Source organism: Vulpes vulpes, chromosome 2, assembly GCF_048418805.1.
Source record: "Vulpes vulpes isolate BD-2025 chromosome 2, VulVul3, whole genome shotgun sequence".
NCBI lineage: Eukaryota > Metazoa > Chordata > Mammalia > Carnivora > Canidae > Vulpes > Vulpes vulpes.
The window spans coordinates 152,887,825-152,903,929 of record NC_132781.1 but is presented as its reverse complement, the minus strand read 5'-3'; the positions used below and the strand labels follow the sequence as shown (position 1 = coordinate 152,903,929).

Sequence of the window (16,105 nt, the reverse complement as noted above, 5' to 3'; positions counted from 1 at the left end):
ATGTATTTTTCACCCCTTAGCATCTAGCACAGGGTCTGGTACAAGTGCTAATCAAGAGAGATGGTGGATGATGACATGAATGGAGGATGGAGGGTGGATGTGGCTTTTTGCTGGCTCCATGGGTTCTAGGATACCCAAAGGCAGGGTGTGTTGGCCAAGGCACAGTATATGTCAGCTCAGCATCTGACTTGTTAATAATCAGTCAATTATTAGGCTAATGAAGGTAGAGATAATGGTAATAATAAAATGGTACCCAAGGCTGACACAAAGTCTCAGCCTCTCCTGATTCCTAGTGAGTCATCCTTGGCTGGGCCTGAGGATAGGGATTATTGCTGAGAGGGTAGATGGTCGGTAAACCTTAGTAAGCTGGCTCCAGACAGCCTGATCCTGGCCATAACTCATGCCAGCCTGTGCTGCTGGTGAGCCTGGCCTCTACAGTCATACAGGCCTGAGTTCAAATCTCAGCACAGATAATGATCAGTCTCGACACTGAATAAGTTCCATAACCTGTCTGAGCCTGTTTCCTCTTCTACCCTCTCTGGTTGATAAGGCACAGTCCCACTTCTAAGCTGCTGGTGATGGAGACACAACCCCCCACCTTTGTCTCACAGGGGAAACATTAGTGCTCTTATTACATTGAATTATAATACTCTCCTTAGTTTTGCTAGATCTATCTTGATCTTCCTTGCAGGAGGTTTGGATAAGGCACAGGGAATGACATGAGGTACAGACGAGAAACAGAAGTATAGGTCCCCAATCATGTGGAGGGGATAAGGAAGAACTTTGCAAAGAAGCAAGGTAGTGCTAATCAGGGAAGCTATTTGGATGATGGAAACGTGAGGTAAGATGAGGGGAAAGGCTGGGGTGGATAGTGGAGAGGAACACTTTCTAGTGGCTGTTCAAGGTTGGAGGAGGGAATGGGTGAGGGGCAGCCTGCAGGTTCAGAGAGGCACACCAATAAACTAATGAGGGGCAGTTGGTGAAGGAACATAAAAGAATAACCTGAAGTCCCCAAATCCTCTGGCTTTGACACCTACAGAGAGACAAGACATTTGCTCTTGGAAGAGCCTCATGCTTCTGCATGGTGAGATAGGCAGTGTGTGTCTAAGTGCTGGGAAGGGCAGGCAGGTAGAGGTGCTTGGGGGCCTGAGGTCTGAGTTTGGGAGTTCTGGTGGGAGGTTAGGGGACAGAGGAATGCCAGGCCTGTTCTTGGCTCTCAAGGATGCTTCTATTTGGGAATTTGATTAGGTCCTGGCTTGGGAGAGCTGTTGAGCAGGGCACAGCCTATGTAGGAGGAGGGTAGATGTTGGGATCACCATGGGGGAAGGGGAAGATTGGTGAGCTTAGGCCCCAAATGCCAACCAGAGCAGTTTGGCCTGGATTAGCAGGCTCTGGGTCGACCTAAGAGATGTACAGATATAGGTGTGTTTACTTTGGGGTCCATTTTTCTTTCTCCTGTGACATACAGAAAATGGAGAACATGTCCCATTGTGAAGGTATCTCCATACTGTGTGCCCCACCCTGGAGCATAGGGATGGATGTGTGAGCATCTGGCTCTGGGGCTGTCTCTGCTGTCATGTGTTTGGGTCTACTGTATGTCACCGAGTGTGTCTTGGCTGTGCATTTCCATGCTGTGTGTGGGTAGATGGTGGGTCTGTTTTAAGGGTCTGTGTAGGTGTCTCTGATTTGTATATGTTAGTGTGCATGTGTGTAAGAGTTGTAGGTCTGAGTTGTGTGTCTTTGTTGTGGGGTGTGAGCTGTGAGCTGTGTGTTTCTGTCACTCTGGGTGTCTGAGTGGTGAGCAGGTGATTGGTTAAGGGACAGGGTTGCCCTTTCTGTTGGCGCTGGGTGCCTATAATGGGCATATGGCTGATTCAACTGTGGTCCTATCCTGGGGGCTTTCGGGAGAGGCCTGAATGGCAGCTCTTCGACTGTTGTTCCTGAGCGAATGACCTCTCATTAAGCAATAATTAACTTGGCCCCATGAAGAGAATCCAAACTGATGGCAAAGGGGGTGGGACTGGTAAGGACAAGCCTTATTGCTAAAGGAAGGGGGAGGCTTGCTGGGGGATCCTATAGGCATGTGTGTCGTTATCATTCTCTGCTGCTTACAGGTCAGTCACCCGAACCTGCGTGATATTCAAAATATTTAACAAACAGTGAGCCACAGACATTGACCAATCAGAACAGACACCAGCCATGCTCTGAATGGAGCAGTGCTGGAGGCCATGGCTATACCAGCCATCACCTCTCTAGGTGTTGGCCAATGAGGATGGATTCCAGGTGAAGGGCCGGGACAGAGAGGCCATGGGAGGGGACTTGGGGGGACTCAGGGCAGTCGCTGTGAACCAACTGCCATGGAAGAGTCTCAGACTCTAACAGCCATTGTGGTAGCTAGACCTCAGTCGGCCTTGGGCTCCAGGCAGCTGTGTGGGGCCAGCCCTGGGTTCCCTTGCCCCTCCCATTGGGACAGCAGTGGACTGTCTTCTACTGTCATCTGCAGGAATGGGCAAGTGAATGATCCCAAACTGCAGAAATTCCCGTGACCTTGACCTTGCCTGTTTAAATTTGAGAATGGGCTGCTTCATATTCCTTACTGGCTGTGATCTGACTTTTGTTGAGGTGAGAGGGAGCCTGTATGGCTCAGAAGCCAAGAGAGGGGTTAGCGATCCCCACAAGGGGATCAGGAAGAGACACTCTCAGCCCTAAAGATAAAGGCAAGGAAGTAAGGGGGCCTGAACTGATCCTAGTCCCTGTGCGAAATAAATCTCATCCCCCAAGATGAAATAATCATCCTGCCCTGAAAAACTAATATCCCAGTTCCCTGAGGGCTGGCTCCAGCACTCCTTATGATTCCTTCCTCCTGAACTCCTGATAGTGGCAGAGTGGGCCCTGAAGGTGGGACAGTCCCTTCCATGTACAAATTACAGTGTCAGGCTCCAAGGGTATCATGCCTTTTATTACAAAAACCAATAACTTAAATCATTTCTATACAAAGTCAGTAGGACTTGTCCCATTGAGCAACATACTGCCATCCCCATCTCAGAAGGGGTCAGGAGTCTTAGCCCACAAGCCAGAGGACCACTCCAGCTCCAGACAGCTGGAGCGCCACATCAAACCAAGAAAGGCCAGTGGGGGCTGTGTGGTGAGTGAGGTGGGGGGTGCCCCTAGCCCATCTCGCTGGGGCAGGACAGGCTTGTTCCAGGGAGGCTGAGTGCTGCCGGTACAAACTTGCTCCCTCTGGGGGCATCAGGTAGCCCTGGGGACAGCTGGGCCAAATCAGTGCTGCCAGCCTTTGCCCAACCTCCACTTGATCTCTGCCTGGGCTGGAACAGGTTGGCTCAACAAAAGCATGTCCTCAAGTAGGCCAGCGATGTCAATGTCTCCAACAATAGGGCGGAAGAAGAGGTCCCCAAGGAGGCTGGGCGGGATAGACTTGAGGGTGGAGGCTGTGAGGAGGACGCGGGCCAAGCGGCCTTGGCCTGCTGGGCACCAGGGCTCCAGGGCCTCACATAGCGCATGATGAGCCTCTTCCTGCAGGTGTCCGATGTGGGAGGAGGCGTGGAGGCCTGGCAAGCCTGTGGGCAGAGAGGGTGAAGAGGGCGGGTGAGTACCCCACTCCCAGGCAGCAATATTGGCCCAAGACCGGAGGTCACTGGCTTGGCCTTTGAGGCTCCATTACTACCTCCTCCATTTATGTGTTTATCACTTTATTTATCCATCCATTTATGGGGCAGCCCAGAGTAATGGTTAAGAGCCAGGCAGCCTGGGTTTGAATCCCATGCTGTCACTCACTGGCTGCATGACCTCAGATATGTTAATATCTGTGCCTCAGTTTTCTCATCTGTAAAATGGGGATAATAATACCTATCTCCTAGGCATGTTATGAAGTTTAAATCAGCTAGTATATTCAAAACCCTTATAATTGAGCCTAATATATGGTAAATGTAATATGAATATTCATTACTATCACTATAATTAATTACCATCATTTATGCATTCTACGAGGGCTTTTTGATGAGGAATTCTCATCTCACATTTTCATTCTTCTCCATGGGGTCTTTCTGAACCCATAGGGTTTTACCTGTGACAGAGGCAGAGTTGTGTCTGCTCACCTTCCCTGACAGTCAGGGCAAGTTTCTTAGGCAGAGTGGCATGGACCAGTCTCTGGAGGGAATAAACCTGAGTTCCCATCCCTGCTTTGCCCCTACCGAGGCTGTGTGACCTTCAGCAAATCACTTAACCTCTCTGGGAGGTGACTTTTGGGGATAATGAGGACCCAAAGAGAAAACGGGTGTCAAGCCCTTAGAAGGTGCCTTCCCTGGCTGGGTCCCCATCCAGGAATGTCTGGAAGCTCACCAGGATTGAAGAGGATGGTCTCTTTCAGGTAGGCGTATTCCTTGGGGCCCAGCTCCAGGCTCCAGAAGGACTCCAGGCAGCACTGAAGCCACTGTACGGCAGCCAGTGAGGGCTGGGGCCGATCGGGCAGCTGGCCGCTGCGTGCACCACTACTGGGCTCCTCCAGCAAGATCTTCTTGAGTATGCTGGGAACCGGCGCCTCAGCCACCTCGAAAGTCACAGTGTCTTGGGCCAACCCCAGCAGGAAGAGGGGGCCCCAGCAGACCCGCAGCAGCAGCTGCTGATCTTGAGGGGGCAGCTGGCAGAAGGACGGCAGGTTCTTGAGGAAGACTACTGTCCTGGCCAGAACATCCAAGGCCTCCCGGCAGGTGCGATGTGGGGCACACAGCCGGACGGGCCGGTGCTGTCTGCACAAGCAGCGACTCTGAACCGGGGGCACTGGGGGCCTGGCCGTGAGGCTGGGGCTCAGAAGTGCATAGAGAATGGCTGGGCGGCCTGCAGCACCCTGACATGGGCAGGTCCCTGGCTGGCTGGAGCTCATGGTTGGGGATCTGCTCCTTCTTCCTCCCAGCTCTCCTGCTTCTGCCCTCTGCTGTGTGCTGGGTGCTATTTATATCCCCCAGTGGGAGGGACAGTGGGTGGGGGCAGGGGGGACGGCCTGACAACCTTGACTCCAGAAGTCATGTTCATTGAAAAAAAAAAGAAACACACACTGACCCTGCAGGATTGGTGGGGAAGTGGCGGGGGAGGGGGCTTTGGGAGTTCCACGTGGCCCTGATATCACTTCAGTCAATGAAGCAGCCTGTGCAGGGCACAAGGCTGCCTGCCCGCTGGCCCGGCTGCCCCTTATCAGATGACTCAAGTGGATAAACAGGGTCATTAACCCAGGCTGTACCGAGGCACCAAGGCCTCAGGTGCACAATCAGCAGGTGGCCATTGCAGGTGTCCCTATTGGTGCCTGCAAGACTGGCGCTAAGCTGGGAGGCCAGCCCCAGAGCTGGACGAGCCTTGAATGCAAGGCCCAACCTGGAAGTGCCTTATCAGGGACTTGTTTGCCTAACCTTGGGGCTCTGCTCCTGTTGTTGGTAAGGAACAGGCTGCGGGAACGGAGCCAGGACCCTGGGGGGCTGGGAGGACTTTGCCCACTGTGCAGGCCAGGAGGCCTCCCTCTCCTGACTCGGTTCTGGGGCCCCTCCAGAAATAAGGTCCCTAAGAATTCTCTCTCCTTAGCCTGGATTTCTAAAGTTCCCAAAAGGCTGTCTCTGCTGAGAAGCCCTCACAGAATGAGAATAAAGTTTGGCTGCTATTTATTGAGCACCTACTGTGTGCTAGGCACTTTCCATTCTAATACTCAGAGCTTCCCCATGAGGCAAAATTCTTATCTTTGAAACTCAAAGAGGTGAAGTGACTTGCCCAAGGTCACACCAGTAAGAGGAGACAGAGCCCAGATCTGACTCCAAAGTCCTTACTTGCTCCCCTGGACCCACTCTCCTGATGGTGCAGCCCGAGCTGTATGACCTGTTTCCCAGAGCTGGTGGCTACCTGGGTCCCCACCTTGCAGCTGCCTGGTCAACAATGTTGCCTACTTACGATCTGGGTAGAAATGTTGCGCTGCCGCCAGCCACATGGCAACTCTGTCCTGGGCATCTGTCTCAGGATGGTGGGGCATGGGGTGTGAGAGAGGGTGGGAAGGTCCTGGGCTGTCCATGTCCATGAACCTTGGCAAACCCAGCTTGGCAAGCCTTCTGCCAGCACACTATTGGGCAGCCGTCACCATCCCTGGCACTTGCTCCTGGCTCTATCATTTTCCAGTTGTGTGACCTTGGGCTGATCCCTGTGGGCCTCAGGAGCTTCATCTGGGAATCAGGGACAATAAAAAAGTGAAGTCCTGGATGTGAAATTCCAAGCAGTTTCTGGCATACAGTAGGAGGACTTTGCTCCTCCCTTTCCTCTGCCTAAGGAACCTAAGCTCCAGCAGACAAGTGTGCATTTTTATTCTAATTGTGAATAATCTTAATCCCCACATTTGTAAAGTTCTTTTCATCTCACGAGTCCTCAGTGCTCCTCCCCGGGAAGGGGACTCTGGAGTCAAACTTCCTGGCTTCAAATCCTGCTTCATTGGGGCAGCCCGAGGGTGGGGCTGGGGGGTGGCTCAGTGGTTTAGTGCTGCGTTCAGCCCAGGGCCTGATCCTGGAGACCAGCGATCGAGTCCCACGTCAGGCTCCCTGCATGGAGCCTGCTTCTCCCTCTGCCTGTGTCTCTGCCTCTCTCTCTCTCTCTCTCTCTCTCTCTCTCTGTCTCTCATGAATAAATAAATAAAATCTTAAAAAAACAAAAAACAAATCCTGCTTCATCACTTAGTGACATTGGGTGAGTCACTTTATATTTCTGTGTCTTGGTTTCCTCATCTTTAAAGGGTACAAGAAAGGCCAATAGTGGATAATGGCTTTATGGGGACTGAAGCCTATACAATTTGGAGGTCCCTCTTTAGGAATAGAAAACCAGGTATGAAAGTGAATATTTAAATTGAGAAAGGGCACCTGGCTGGCTCAGTTGGCAGAGCATGTTGACTCTTGATCTTGGGGTTGTGAGTTAGAGCCCTATGTTGGGTGCAGACATTACTTAAAAATTAAAAAAATATATTTAAAATAAAATGAGAGAACAAATCACGACCAATTATAAATTAAAATAAGCTGACTGAAAAACACTGTCACAAACCCAGGAGAATAACACAATACTTTGATTAATTGCTTGACAATATTTGCCTCTGTTTTAGCTGCACATTCTTTGCTTGCCTCATTTACATGGTATTTGTTTTGAAACCATCACAAACAAAGGTTGCAAGTACAGTACAGGGAACTCTTTTTAACTTGAACCATTTGAGGGTAAATTGCCAACCTGCTGCCCATAACTCTCTTGAATTTGAGTCAACGTTGAGTGTGTAATTCCTGTGTTCAAGGACACTCCTCCACATAAGCTCAATACAACCATCAAAATTAGGAAATTAACATGGAACATTTACCATCTAATCTGAGACTCAAAAAAAAAAAAAAAAAAAAATCTGAGACTCCATTTAAGTTTCACCAAGTGCTCCAGTGAAACCATTGCAGCGACTAGACTCAGGCCAAAATCTCCCACTGAGGTTCTTTGTCATGTCCCTTTAGTCTTTATCAGTCAGGAAGTCTCTCAGTCTTTCCTTGCCTTTCAAGACCTTGACGCTCTCGCTTTCGAAGAGTTGTAGTTATTTTGTGGCAAGGCTCTCAGTTTAGGGTTGTCTAAGGACTCCTTGTGATTCAGATTATGTATCTTTAACAGGAACATCACAGAAGTGATGTCGTGGGCTTTTTTTTTTTTTTTTAAGATTTATTTATTTAGGGACACCTGGGTGGTTCAGTGGTTGAGCGGCTGCCTTTGGCTCAGGGTGTGATCCCGGGGTCCTGGGATCGAGTCCCACGTCGGGTTCCCTGCGGGGAGCCTGCTTCTCCCTCTGCCTATGTCTCTGCCTCTCTCTGTCTCTCATGAATAAATAAATATTTTTTTTTAATTTTATTTATTTTGAGGGGGGAAGGGGGCAGAGGGAGAGCCTCTTCAAGCAGACTCCCTGCTGAGTGTGGAGTCCAACGAAGGTCTCAATCTCACAACCCATGAAATCACAACCTGGTTGAAACCAGGAGCCAGAGGCTTAACTGACTAAGCCACCTAGGTGCCCCATTCTTTTTTTTTTTTTTTTTAAGATTTTATTTATTTGAGAGAGAGAGTAAGTGGGATGGTGAGTGGGTGGGTGGAGTGCAGAGAGAGAGGGACAAGCAGACTCTGCACTGAACGTGGAGCCCAATGTAGGGTTCAATCTCACGACACTGAGATTCTGACCTGAGTTGAAATCAAGAGTCAGACACTCAAACGATGAGCCACCCAGGCGCCCCACTGTTCTGTTCTTTTTTTTTTTTTTTTTCTTTTTTAAGATTTTATTTATTCATGAGAGACTGGGAGAGGGGCAGAGACACAGGTAGAGGGAGAAGCAGGGAGTCTGATGTGGGACTCGATCCCGAGACTCCAGGATCACACACCCTGGGCTGAAGGGAAGCACTCAACCACTGAGCCACCCAGGCATCCCTGCTGTGTTCTTTTTGATACATTTTATTAGGTAGCACACATTTTCATCTATCCCATGTTTCACTTTGGTCACTTGGCTAAGGTGATGTCTGCCAGTCTTCTCCACTATACTTACTCTTTTCCCTTTGTAATGGATGTGTAGTTTGTGAGGAGGTATTTTGAGACTATGGAGGTATACCTTCTCAAAGTTTGAATGTATGTATGTGTGTCTTTAGTTATGAACTCATGGTCTCCTATTTTGTTTAGTGGCTTGTAACCTATTACTATCATTATTTTAATGCTCAGATTGTCACAGATTTGCCTAATGGCAGCTTCTTTAAACTGGAGTCTGTCATTTTGACATGCCCCATCATTCTTTGAACATCCATTGTTCTCTGGTATAAGAAGATACCTCTTTTCAAGCCCCGGGAATCAACCAGTCCTTCAAGAATCTCTGATTCAATCTTTTGTGGAGCATAGTATTTAAAAGTCATGATCTGGTGCTAGGATGATAATCAGAAACCAAGACCTCACTGTTAGGAGGGTGTCACTGTGCCCAGGCTCTTCCAGAGCTAGAGTGTACACACACACACACACACACTCATTTATAGTTACAATTATTTCTATGTCTATTTATACATATTAAAAACATGGGTTCCTATCATTACAGGCAATTTTAATCCACTATAGTGGGGTTCATCGTAGCTCCCCCGTCTCTATATTTATACCTCCATTCCTTAACACTGAGAAATCTGGCTTCTATTTTTCTCAATTTATTTACTTACTGGATCAAGCCCTTGTTTGTAAACAATCTCCTAGCTTTGCTGCCATCCCATCTCCTATAAATGCCCTCCTCACCCCATGTGGGCTCTGATACCTTTTGGCAGGCTGCCCCCTCCCACGCAGGGACACCTTCTTCACCTTCCTGAACTCCATGCCATGTGAACACTCTCCTCACCCTGCTGGGGCTCTGACTTTTGCTCTCAGCCACTGTGGCTCCCTCCCCCGTCACATGCTTTCCTCTTGTTCTGCTCTACCTAATAGTTTTAGGACTCAAATTTTTAGGAAGAGAAGGAAGATAAAAAAAAAAGTAGAACTGTCTATAAATTTTAAAAGTAAATTTCTCCAGTAAAAATGGAGAGATGATTCAGTCTTTCCTCTTGCATGGTTGATCAAAAACATGTTTTAAGGGCACCTGAGTGGCTCAGTCAGTTAAGCAGTTGATTCTTGGTTTCAGCGCAGGTTATGATCTCGGGGCGGGGGGGGGGGGGGACCAAGCCCCACGCTGGGCTCCACGCTTAGTGAGGAGTCTGCTTGTGGTTTCTCTCTCCCTCTCCCTCTGCCCTTCTCCTCACTCACACTGCTAGCTCTCTCAAATAAATAAATAAATAAATAAATAAATAAATAAATAAATAAACTTTTTAAAATGTGTTTTTTTTTTTTTAGTAATAAAAACCTGTTTTATTCCTGAGAGTCAGGATACACAATCGTGTGACTTCACACACAGATGTTTCTGACACTTGTAGTAGTGCCAATAGGTTTGTAGTAGGAATTTTGATAAATTCTACTTTGTGTAACTCTATCAAAAAAGAAAGATATGCATGGAATATTTATAATTGCATATGCCACATCTCCCTTATAGGAGAGAACTGCTTTTTTGAGTTGGTGTCACTATTCAATGACAATTTAGTGATGATTGAAAGAATTTTGCACAGATTTGCCTCTTGCTCTTTACCTATTCTTCTTTCTCTTCCACCACCCACATACTTCCAGGTGTCTTGGGAATCATTCGTATTGGGAAGTGGGATAGAGTGGGAAGAAAATGTGGTCTGAAGCAATTGTAGTTATAAAATTTTATTTATTTTTTCACAAATAAAATTTTATTTGTGCAAGTTAAAGAGAATACATATAAAAGAATATATATAATATATATATCTATATATCTAGAGAGAAAGAGACAGACAGACAGACAGACAGATATTGCTGGGCTTTTCCCAAGGCCTTGAATGTGCCGGTGAAGGGCCTGGTGGTTTGAGCTTCATTAGCTTCATAGGAAATCTGCCTCTAATAGCATCCTTCCTATGTGTTTGTCAGGACTCAGAGAGACAAAGAGTCCAGCAAACAGCAAGTGCTCTGTAAAGGAAGGGCAGTAGTCATTATTATTGTTGTTGTTCTCACCCTCGCTTTCCAGGGGAGGCAGTTGAGGAGGAGGAGACACAGAAGAGAGATCTCTCAGCTGGGGATGGGGTGTCATGGTAAAGCTGGCCCCCCAGGTTTAGTCTGGTGTCTTTTTGCACTGTGGAGAACTGTGTTTTCTGAGCCCTGTGTGTGGCCTGAAGGTGGAAGTGTCAGTCCTGGAGGTCCCAGAGGGCAAGGAATTTTTCAAGGAGTTGGGAGTCCTCTGTGGAGGACATGGCCCAGCAGCTGCCCTCTGCCCAGGCCCTGCCTGCAGTCTGAAGGCGGAGACACAAGTCAACCTTTAGGAGTCCCCATTCAAGGGAGGAGATGTAATCCTGCCATTGGGAATCCCAAATCTAACTAGAGTGACACAGGCCATCCCCCAGAGACCCTAGTCAGAGAGAAGAGACGAACCCTGCTTTGGGGAGTCTTCTGTCTGCTGCTGTGAAGACACAGGCCAGCACTGAGGAGCCCCATTCTGGGGAGGGAGAGACAGTCCCGCTTTCAGGAGTTCCAACAGGGGATGTGGGACGCCCACATCAATGACGGACAGGGGAGTTAAAATGGGACAGCGAGGGCAGCCCCAGTGGCTTAGCGGTTTAGTGCCGCCTGCAGCCCGGGGTATGATCCTGGAGACCTGGGATCGAGTCCCACGTCAGGCTCCCTGCACAGAGCCTGCTTCTCCCTCTGCCTGTATCTCTGTCTCTCTCTCCCCCCCGCCTCTCTGTGCCTCTTATGAATAAATATATAAAATCTTTAAAAAAATAATATAAAATGGGGCGGTGAGGCTGAGTACCTTGAATCTGGAAGGCTTTCTGGGGGAAAAGTGCCTGACAGTGTTCTCGCTGTACAGCACTCCATGGTTTACAAAGCACTTTCACAGCAATGATCTCAGTTGATCAGCAAGTGACAGGGTGATGAAGGTGTTCCTATCCAAGCAGGAACAACAACCATCATCATCCCAAGGATGATAATGACTGACACTTATTTTTTTTTTAAAGATTTTATTTACTTATTCATGATAGACACACACAAAGAGAGAAGCAGAGACATAGGCAGAGGGAGAAGCAGGCTCCATGCCAGGAGCCCGACACAGGACTCAATCCTGGGACTCCAGGATCGTACCCTGGGCCAAAGGCAGGCGCCAAACCGCTGAGCCACCCAGGGATCCCCAAAGACTGATTGATTGATTGATTGATTGATTGGTTCATGAGAGACACACAGAGAGAGGCAGAGACACAGGCAGAGGGAGAAGCAGGCTCCATTCAGGGAGCCTGACATGGGACTTGATCCCGGGTTTCCAGGATCCCACCCTGGGCTTAAGGCGGCACTAAACCACTGAGCCACTGGGGCTGCCACCACTGACACTTATTAAACACCTACTTACTATGTGTCAGGCCCTGGGCTGGGTGTCATCTGTGAAGTTAAAGCACTCCTCATAAGATGATGTATGTGAAAATGCTTTGCAATCCTATGGCCAGGGTGCAAGTATTTGCCCTCTTGTTGTGTACAGAGGCCTCAGACTAATTGAGGGGGACAGCCATGAGATCCTAGGGTGTAGAGGGCCTGGGTTAAGTATCAGAACTGGAAATCAGAAGGTGGCACTAGGCACCTTTTCATTCCCTGGACATGTCATCTATCTTCGTGCCTGCAAGCTTTTGCTCATGCTATTCCCTCTGCCTGGAATGCCTTTCCCTTACTCTGCCTGCCTCGTAAGCTCCCTATCACCTTTCATAGTTTTGGACAAATGTTAATTCTCTAGCACAGGATTCACATCTTTCTCTCTCCACCTTTTCAGAAGACTAAATTGCTGCCTTTCTAATTTCCCAGGTCATCCAGCCCACAACCCTAACACGATGCTTAGCACCTGGTGGTACAATCTTACCCACTTACCTGCTGTTGGAGGTGTTGCTGGCTGGTCACCAAGAGGCCTTCCAGGGCAATATTTATTATCTCAATGAATTCACCAGGGTCCAATATCAGGTCTGGGTTCCTCAGGGAGCAGTCATATCCAACAAGCATCTGGGAGTGATTTATAAAATCAGAATGCTAATTCAGGGAGACAGAACTCTAGGGTGAAGTGGGTAATGTATGTGGACTCTGGAGTCTGGCTTTGTGGGTTTGAACCCTGGCTCTAGTCTTTTAGTTGTGTGACCTTGAGCACATGACTTCACTTCTCTGTCTCTATTTTCTTTTTCCCCCAAAGGGAAAATAACATAGGAGCACTATGTTAAGTCAAATAATGTTTCTAAAATGCTCATACAGTACTAAGTCCTTATGTCAATACATTTTACCAGAATTTATTGATAAGTGATATAATGAGATTCAATGGTACCAGGCAAAAACCATTTATCCATTCCCTAAATATTTACTGAGGCTCTACAATGTTTGAGGTTCTGAGCTGAATGCTCAGATGAATCAAGCAGGTGCTATCTTTCATGAAATTCATATTTCAGCAAGAGGAGATGAACCAACATTTCTTAATTAATTGCTTCAGTGTAGTCAGTAATTACAGAGGATGAACACAAGGCACTTTGAAAGCAAGAATCACAAAGGTGGAGACTTAATCTGTGTATCAGGTTTAGTAAAGGCCTCACAGAAGATGTTGCATTTCAGTTGAGATCTGATGGACAGAAAGGACTTGACTGGCAAAGGCTTCAGAACCAGGACAGAGCATTTGAAGAAGTGAAAGAGGCCAATGAGAAAGGAGCCTAATGACTGAAGGGGAGCCTGGGACAAAATGTGCCTGGAAAGGCGGGCAGGGGCTTGTTGGTGTCACTCTTCAGAGGCCATGGTTGAGAATTTGGAATCTGTCCTGAATGGCAATCTATGAGGGCTTAATTTTAAGCAAGAGAGTGGCAAGATCTGGCTTGTCTTTTAGAAGAATTGCTCTGGCTGCTGGATGAAGGATAGACGAGAAAGGGATGAGAAAGGAGGGAAGGAGACTAGCTAGGATGCAAGAGATGATGCTGGTTTGGACCAGAATAACAATAGCACCTTGCTTCACATAGTAAGCTGAGAAGGGGACTGAGGATTGAGTTTGGAGGAGGAGCTGACAAAACTACTAAAGGATTAGATGAGGCTAGATTTTGGCCTTTGCGAATGGGTGGATGAGTGGAGTTTTGGACTTTGGTAAATTGGTGCTAAAAAGGCCATTAGACTACATGGGGAAGACTTTGGGAGAAATTAATTTGCGCATGGGGGGAGTATTGATGTTGGCCATGTTAGTTTTTTATTTTTATTTTTTTAAGATTTTATTTATTCATAGACACACACACACACACACACACACACACACACAGAGAGAGAGAGAGAGAGAGAGAGGGGGGCAGAGACACAGGCAGAGGGAGAAGCAGGCTCCATGCAGAGAGCCGACACGGGACTCGATCCAGGGTCTCCAGGATCACACGCCCTGGGCTTCAGGTGGCGCTAAACTGCTGCGTCACCGGGGCTGCCCCATGTTAGTTTTTTTAAAAACAATAATTATTTTTTAAAAAAGATTTTAGAGAGAGCACGTGGATGCACAAGCAGGGGGAGCAGCAGGCAGAAGGAGAGGGAGAAGCAGGCTCCCCAGGGAGCTGGGAGCCCCAATGTGGAGCTCGATCCCAGGACTCTGGGATCATGACCCAAGCTGAAGGCAGATGCTTAATCAACTGAGCCACCCTGGTGCCCCCAAACAATAATTCTTGAATATGATCAAATATCTAGTCATAGTTCAAATTTCAAATTGTCTCATAAAATTATACATGTCTTTATTGTGGTAAAAAATATATATGACATTAAGTTTACCATTTTAACCATTTTTAAGGATACAGTTCAGTGGTATTAGGTACATTCACATTGTTGTGCAACCATTGCCACCATCCATCTCGAGAACTTTTTCATCTTCCCAAAGCCATGTGAGTTTTGAGATACCTATCGGATCATCAACTGGAGTTTCCAGGAGGTAGTCAGATAGAAGAACCAGGAGCTTAGGTGAGCTCTGGGCCAGAGATATCATGAGATTACCTAAGGAGAAAGTGTAGAGAGGGAAGAGGAGAGAGCAAAGGACAGAGCCGCCAGCATTTTAGTAAATGTCTAGGTGGTGCAGGACACTAAGAGTGTTAGTGCAGTGGGAAGAAAACCAGGTCACTGTGGTAACACAGAAGCTCTATTGGGTTGCTAGAGCTGTATAATAAAATACCATAGACTCTGTGACTTCAACAGCATAAACTTATTTTCTCAGCTCAGGAGGCTGGAAGTCCAAGAACAAGGTGTTTGCTTTCTCCACGTCCTCTCTTTGTCTTGTGGAAGGCTGCTACCCATGGCCTTTCCTCTGTGTACTTATGATTTCCTAGGGATCTCTCCCTCTTCTTGTAAGGACACTCTTTCATATGGGATTAGGACCCCACATGTTTATGAATTAATTTCACCTTAATTACCTCTTTAAATGGCTCTTGGTCCAAAACGTCACACTGGGGGCTTCAACATATGAATTTCGGGGAACACAATTCCATCCAGATCAGAAGCCTAAAGAAAAAAAAAGTGTGTCTAGAAGAAGGGGCAAACTGTGTCAAATGCAGCTGAGAAGTTGAGGAAGATAATGGGGCATCCGGGTGGCTCAGTGGTTGAGTGTCTGTCTGTCTGCCTTTGGCTCAGGTGGTGATCCCGAGGTCCTGGGATCCAGTCCCACGTCAGGCTCCCTACAGGGAGCCTGATTCTCCCTCTGCCTCTCTGTATCTCTCATGAATAAATAAATAAAATCTTAAGAAAAAAAAAAAGAAGTTGAGGAAGATAATTGTGGTTCATGCGCTTTGGCAAAAAAAGTCATTGTACCCTTTGCTAGAGTCTTTTCAGAAAAGGAAAGATGTTAGGTAACAAAGTGGAGAGACATGTAATCTTTTCAAGTTTTGCTGTGAGAACCGAAAACTGGCGTGGTAGGAGGAGAAAAGCAGGGGTCACAGAATAAAAAAAAAAAAGGGGGGGGACATTAGAACAGGTTTGCAAATTGAAGGGAATGATCCAGAAGAAAGAAATCTGTGATGCAGGAGATTAAAAAAAGGATAAGGGGCGTGTCCCTGGGTGGCTCAGCGGTTTGGCGCCTGCCTTCAGTCTAGGGTGTGATCCTGGAGTCCCGCGATCGAGTCCCACCCACATCGGGCTCCCTGCATGGAGCCTGCTTCTCCTTCTGCCTGTGTCCCTGCAGCTCTCTGTGTGTCTCTCATGGATAAATAAATATTTAAAAAAAAAAAAAGGATAATAACGAGGCTAGAATCCCTGAAAAGACTAAGATGATGAAATTCACTGCAAAAGTGGAGGGGTTGGCCATCTTTAGATGGCTGGGATGTGTCCCCCACTAACGGGAGTGAAGGTGGAATATAGCAACCATTACGTAATTTGCAGAGCCCAGTACAAAACGTGCTGTTTCTTGTTCAAAAATTTAGATTTTCAGGACTGCATCAGAAGAACATTAAAGCCAAGCACGGAGCCCTTCCAA

The 16,105-nt window shown here is 47.5% G+C and overlaps 1 protein-coding gene across 1 annotated transcript; it reads right to left on the bottom strand.

Moving 5' to 3' along the window:
* Positions 1-2,938: 2,938 nt before the first annotated feature.
* On the bottom strand, positions 2,939-5,992 carry NR0B2 (nuclear receptor subfamily 0 group B member 2). The gene is made up of 2 exons (XM_026014583.2): positions 4,360-5,992; positions 2,939-3,578 (listed from the first exon to the last, which is right to left on the bottom strand). Exons 1-2 carry the CDS (start codon positions 4,898-4,900, stop codon positions 3,280-3,282), a joined length of 840 nt encoding a protein of 279 aa, XP_025870368.1. The 5' UTR covers positions 4,901-5,992; the 3' UTR covers positions 2,939-3,279.
* Between the last annotated feature and the right edge of the window lie 10,113 nt (positions 5,993-16,105).

Bases quoted from the DNA above. Each gene is read 5' to 3' on its own strand.
- NR0B2 (XM_026014583.2), bottom strand. From the start codon at position 4,900: ATGAGCTCCAGCCAGCCAGGGACCTGCCCATGTCAGGGTGCTGCAGGC. The intron at 3,579-4,359 runs GTGAGCTTCCAG...CTCTGCCCACAG, and splicing joins GACCATCCTCTTCAATCCTG to GCTTGCCAGGCCTCCACGCC.